The following is a 5,977-nucleotide window of genomic DNA, read 5'->3' as shown; positions in this document are numbered from 1 at the left end:
GGCTCTGGGGGTGTCCCCCTGGGTTTGTATTTTTCCTTTGCCTTCTGGGCAAAACCCTAACACTTCTGAGCATCAATTTCCTTCTCTGTAAACAGGAGCTGATTGGTCCCTGCCTCCCATGTGCCTACGAGAACTCGAAATGTGTTCCAAATCCATTGCACCCTGCCAAGCATGTCAGGAGGGAATGTTAATATGATCGTCTAAAGCGTTTTTTTATTAAAGGCGTGATTATTAGAAACAGGTGATTTTTTTCGCCATGTTTTCTCTTCAACCAAAAATAACATTGATGGGGCGCCTGGGTGGCTCAGTCGGTTAAGCGTCCGACTTCGGCTCAGGTCACGATCTCACGGTCCGGGAGTTCGAGCCCCGTGTCGGGCTGTGGGCTGACGGCTCGGAGCCTGGAGCCTGCTTCCGATTCTGTGTCTCCCTCTCTCTCTGCCCCTCCCCCGTTCATGTTCTGTCTCTCTCTGTCTCAAAAATAAATAAAAGTTAAAAAAATTTTTTTTAGGGGCGCCTGGGTGGCACAGTCGGTTAAGCGTCCGACTTCAACCAGGTCACGATCTCGCGGTCCGTGAATTCGAGCCCCGCGTCAGGCTCTGGGCTGATGGCTCGGAGCCTGGAGCCTGTTTCAGATTCTGTGTCTCCGTCTCTCTCTGCCCCTCCCCCGTTCATGCTCTGTCTCTCTCTGTCCCAAAAATAAATAAAAAACGTTGAAAAAAAATTAAAAAAAAAAATTTTTTTTTTAAAACATTGAGTATCTAAGAGTGATGGACTGAGTGTTTGTGTCTCCGGATTCATATGTGGAAGCCCTAATCTTGAATGTGATGGTATTAACAGGAGGGCTGTTGAGAAGTAATTAGTTTAGACGAGGCCATGCCCATTACTGTGTCCTTGTAACAAGAGGCCAGAGCCCTTTCCCTCTTCCTCTCCCCGCCACATGAGGACACAGCGAGGAGGCGGCTGTCTACAAGCCAGAAAGGAACTTCTCACCAGAATCTGACCGTGCTGGCATCCTGGCCTTCCGGCCCCGGGACCGTGAGAGACCGATGCCCCGTCTGTATTTTCCTACCGCCGCCCGAGCTGACTAATGTGTCTGTGTTTTAATTTATCTTTGAAGATTCTACAAATCTGAAACACCACCAATGCAGGCCATGGGGGCCATGAAGGGGGCACAGGGAAAAGTGAAATCTAACCGACGATATTCCTCACTCACACCAAACAATTAAACTTTCCCTCCTTGCAAGTGATCTGAACTCCCACGTGTACGGGACGGACCGTGTGCTCCCAGGAGCAGGCCAGGCGTCCAGCTTGGGCAGGAGAGGGCGTGTTGCTGGTCTGTGCACCCCACTTACCTCCCCTCCAGGGGAAGGACAGGGTGCGTGGCTGCTATGGCCAAATGCCATTTGGAGGGTAGCTCCTGGGGAACCGGAGCCAGTCAAGCCCTCCACAGTAGATGCCCACCCGTCCCTGGTAACTCCATAAGAGGACGGGGAAACTCTCCCAGATGCAGCAGGTACACGAGACTGAGAAACCTGGCTGGGCTCAGAAGTACTTGAAAAGAGGGGCACCTGGGTGGCTCAGTCGGTTAAGCGTCTGACTTCGGTGCAGGTCATGATCTCATGGTTCATGCGTTCAAGCCCAGCATAGGAGCCTGCTTCAGATTCTGTGTCTCCCTCTCTCTCTGCCCCTCCCCCACTCATGCTGTCCGCCTCTCTTTCTCAAAAATAAAAATAAACATTAGAAAAAGAGAGAAAAACTTGAAAAGAACAAACTGCTAAGAGCAGACGCGTGAAACCCTTGCAAGGCGATCTCCTCCGACCTGAGCACAAGGATCTACCAAGGGTGTTAGCAGATCTTCCCGCCTAATCTCCGCACTGGCATCTCCCGTCCAGGAGGGAGAGGCTCATCCCCGTTCAGGGGACACAGAGGATGACCCCGTCCTCCCTGTGAATACCCTTCCCTGTGACCCCGGGCTCCCCGTCCCTGCCACACTGGCCCCTCCGACACCGTGCCTTCGCCCTCTTCTCCGTGCTGAGCTCATCACTCGTGCTTTAAGGAGAGAGGGAGTTCCTTCCCTTGCTCCTAAAAAGAGGTGACGATAGGGAATATGACTGCAGTTTATTTCATTGTAATTTGTCTCTGTTTGTGTTGGAGAACAGCGTGTACCAAAAGAAAACGGTGCAGCTGGCAAAGGTGGCTCCCACGAGAAGCCAAGGGGTTGCTTCCTACACGGAATAACACCAGCCCACACGGCACGTACAACCGTGCGCCCTGGGTCAAGTCCTCGACCCGGGCTGGTGAAGTGAGGAGAGCATCTCCCTGGCCCCAGACATACGTCCCTGTTACCAGCATTGTTGTCTACATAATTCTATGTGATGGGTGGTTTTTATCCACACTATGCGACTCACGAGGATGAGGCCGGGAGCATCGCAGCCTCCTGTTCACGGCTCCTAAGTGCCCGAGCAGGAATTTGCAGCACATAGTCCTTAACTCAGAGCCTGGGCTGCCGATTGATGCCCTAGCTTCTTACCAGCTCCCTCTGCTCACTGAGGGATGGCACCGGGTGTGCGAAATGCTCGAGACTCTACGAATAATGGAAAACGCCTAATGTCAATAATATAGACAGTAGATTGAATAATGGATGTCTTATTTTATTTTATTTTATTTTATTTTATTATTTTATTTTGAGAGAGGGAGAAACACACACACACACACACAGAGAGAGAGAGAATCCCAATTATTATTTTATTTTGAGAGAGGGAGAAACACACACACACACAGAGAGAGAGAGAGAGAATCCCAAGCAAGCTCCATACTCAACACAGAGCTTGACGTGGGGCTCATATTCACGAACCGTGAGATCATGACCTGAGCTGAAAGGAACACTTGGACGCTTTAACCGAATGAGCCCCGCAGGCGCCCGTCTTCTTCCAGATTCACAACGCAGTGAAGGGGTATGTATGGAAGGGAAACTGGCATTTATGACTCAGCTTTTCTTTCTCTCATAAAATATGCAAATCGTCTTTGTCATAAGATAATCTTTTCCCTTTTCTTTCTGTGTGTTAAATTCGGCAGTGTTCAGTGAAGTTGTCAGAGACGGCCTCTCAGATTTCTATTATCCTGCACTCCATCAAATTCCCTTCTGTTCGACTTGACACATTTGATCAGGTCCATGTGTATTTTAACGTCGTTGGCACTCTGGGAAGTAGCAGCAGAGCCGGCCCCGGGAACCTGCAGGACGGAGGAATTCAATCTGCAAGGAACACGAAGCAGGATGGTCGGAAAGCCAGCCTCGCCTCGATTTCCCCACAGTGGCTGTGGCGCGTCCCGAGCACACCGGCCAGCGCCCGCCGCGCTCCTGCGGACACGGTCCTGCCCTGGTCCATCATGAGCGGCCTCCCAGACCCCTGAACACGGTCGTGGCCGTATCTGCACCGGGGCCCCACCCGGCCCCTGAGGAGCAGTCTTTCCCTGCAGATCTTTGGCTCCCACCCAGCCGGCCTGACGGGGGGCACGGGGTGGAGGGTGCCCGGGACGTGGGCGGAACCTGCGTGAACAGTGGCTTGTGGTGGGGCGGGCGCAGCAAGACAGGCGTTTGTGCAGACATTTTACGGAACGTTTTCAGACGAGTGAAACAGGACTTTGTCTGAACACGAACCTCCCCGTGAGTGTGGCCTCCAGAGGAGTTTTCTTCACGGGGAAGGACGTGTGATGTGGCATGTATGCTGTGGGGGTCTCTCTGGCCCCCCACGTGGCAGCCATGTCTGTGCTGGACCCTACCTGTGGCTGCTCCCCACAGTGGCCCCTGGAGCCCCCACCTGACCCCCGCACTTGGCCCCCACCTGATCCCAGGACCTGGTCCCCACCTGACTCCAGCACCTGGCCCCCACCTGACCCTAGGACCTGGTCCCCACCTGACCCCAGCGCTTGGCCCCCACCTGACCCCAGCGCCTGGCCCCCACCTGACCCCAGTGCCTGGCCCCCACCTGACCCCAGCGCCTGGCTCCCACCTGACCCTAGGATCTGGCCCCAACCTGACCCCAGCGCCTGGCTCCCACCTGACCCTAGGATCTGGCCCCACCTGACCCCAGTGCCTGGCCGCCACCTGACCCCAGGACCAGGCCCCCACCTGACCCCAGCGCCTGGCCCCCACCTGACCCCAGGACCTGGCGCCCACCTGACCCCAGGACCAGGCCCCCACCTGACCCCAGCGCCTGGCTCCCACTTGACCCCAGCGCCTGGCCCCCACCTGACCCCAGCGCCTGGCTCCCACCTGACCCTAGGATCTGGCCCCCACCTGACCCCAGCGCCTGGCTCCCACCTGACCCCAGGACCAGGCCCCCACCTGACCCCAGCGCCTGGCTCCCACTTGACCCCAGCTCCTGGCTGCCACCTGACCCCAGCGCCTGGCCCCCACCTGACCCCAGGACCAGGCCCCCACCTGACCCCAGTGCCTGGCTCCCACTTGACCCCAGCGCCTGGCCCCCACCTGACCCCAGCGCCTGGCTCCCACCTGACCCTAGGATCTGGCCCCACTTGACCCCAGTGCCTGGCCCCCACCTGACCCCAGGACCAGGCCCCCACCTGACCCCAGCGCCTGGCCCCCACCTGACCCCAGGACCTGGCGCCCACCTGACCCCAGGACCAGGCCCCCACCTGACCCCAGTGCCTGGCTCCCACTTGACCCCAGCGCCTGGCCCCCACCTGACCCCAGCGCCTGGCCCCCACCTGACCCCAGGACCAGGCCCCCACCTGACCCCAGTGCCTGGCTCCCACTTGACCCCAGCTCCTGGCCGCCACCTGACCCCAGCGCCTGGCCCCCACCTGACCCCAGGACCAGGCCCCCACCTGACCCCAGTGCCTGGCTCCCACTTGACCCCAGCGCCTGGCCCCCACCTGACCCCAGCGCCTGGCTCCCACCTGACCCTAGGATCTGGCCCCACCTGACCCCAGTGCCTGGCCCCCACCTGACCCCAGGACCAGGCCCCCACCTGACCCCAGCGCCTGGCCCCCACCTGACCCCAGGACCTGGCGCCCACCTGACCCCAGGACCAGGCCCCCACCTGACCCCAGCGCCTGGCTCCCACTTGACCCCAACGCCTGGCCCCCACCTGACCCCAGCGCCTGGCCCCCACCTGACCCCAGGACCAGGCCCCCACCTGACCCCAGTGTCTGGCTCCCACTTGACCCCAGCTCCTGGCCCCCACCTGACCCCAGCGCTTGGCCCCCACCTGACCCCAGGACCTGGCGCCCACCTGACCCCAGGACCAGGCCCCCACCTGACCCCAGGACTAGGCCCCCACCTGGCCCCAGCGACTGGCCCCCACCTGACCCCAGTGCCTGGCCCCCACCTGACCCCAGCTCCTGGCCGCCACCTGACCCCAGCGCCTGGCCCCCACCTGACCCCAGGACCTGGCCCCCACCTGACCCCAAGGCCTGGGCCCCACCTGACCCAGCCCCTGGCCCCAGGGATCTGGCCCCCACTTGACCCCAGCCGCAGGCCAAAGCCTCTGATTTTCTGGCCACTTGCCCCGGGCAGCCTGGGCATTGTTTGCAAGTACAAGTGGCTTCAAAGCTCTTGGAAACAATTCTCCTGCGCAGACGTGATATTGACATATTGACGGAAACAAACAAATGAGTGTGGAAAACCAAAGCAGATTTTCTGTTCCTAATGTTCTTTTTTCTGTCACTGAAACAGTGTGTGTAATAGCTGTGCTATTCACAAAGCTCCTTGACTGGAGGTTATTCAGCAGTGGGGAGGAGCACCAGGGACTTCCCCACCCTCTGACCTTCCAGGTGGTAAGGACTCCCGTTTGCCCTTGGGCAAAGCCCCATCCTCCCAAGTAGCTGTATCGGTAGGAAAGTCAGCAATTTGCCCGAGAACCTCCATTTTGTCTTGTTTTCCCGATTTGCTGAGAACCGTCTGCTAGAAACTTCCAACCTAAAATAACTGCGTATGAGATTAGCTGCGGCTCAA

General features: G+C 58.1%; 1 protein-coding gene across 1 annotated transcript; it reads left to right on the top strand.

The window, feature by feature from the left end:
- The first annotated feature begins 3,760 nt into the window (after positions 1-3,760).
- On the top strand, positions 3,761-5,621 carry LOC131489842 (basic proline-rich protein-like). The gene is made up of 2 exons (XM_058691714.1): positions 3,761-4,450; positions 4,524-5,621. The coding sequence occupies exons 1-2, from the start codon at positions 3,761-3,763 to the stop codon at positions 5,619-5,621; spliced, it is 1,788 nt and encodes a 595-aa protein (XP_058547697.1).
- The last annotated feature ends 356 nt before the right edge of the window (positions 5,622-5,977 follow it).

This window comes from Neofelis nebulosa, chromosome 11 (assembly GCF_028018385.1).
Source record: "Neofelis nebulosa isolate mNeoNeb1 chromosome 11, mNeoNeb1.pri, whole genome shotgun sequence".
Lineage (NCBI taxonomy): Eukaryota > Metazoa > Chordata > Mammalia > Carnivora > Felidae > Neofelis > Neofelis nebulosa.
The sequence above is the reverse complement of the archived record's forward strand: the minus strand, read 5'-3'. Positions and strand labels throughout refer to the sequence as shown.

Bases quoted from the DNA above. Each gene is read 5' to 3' on its own strand.
- LOC131489842 (XM_058691714.1), top strand. From the start codon at position 3,761: ATGTCTGTGCTGGACCCTACCTGTGGCTGCTCCCCACAGTGGCCCCTG. The intron at 4,451-4,523 runs GTGCCTGGCTCC...ACCTGACCCTAG, and splicing joins CAGGCCCCCACCTGACCCCA to GATCTGGCCCCACTTGACCC.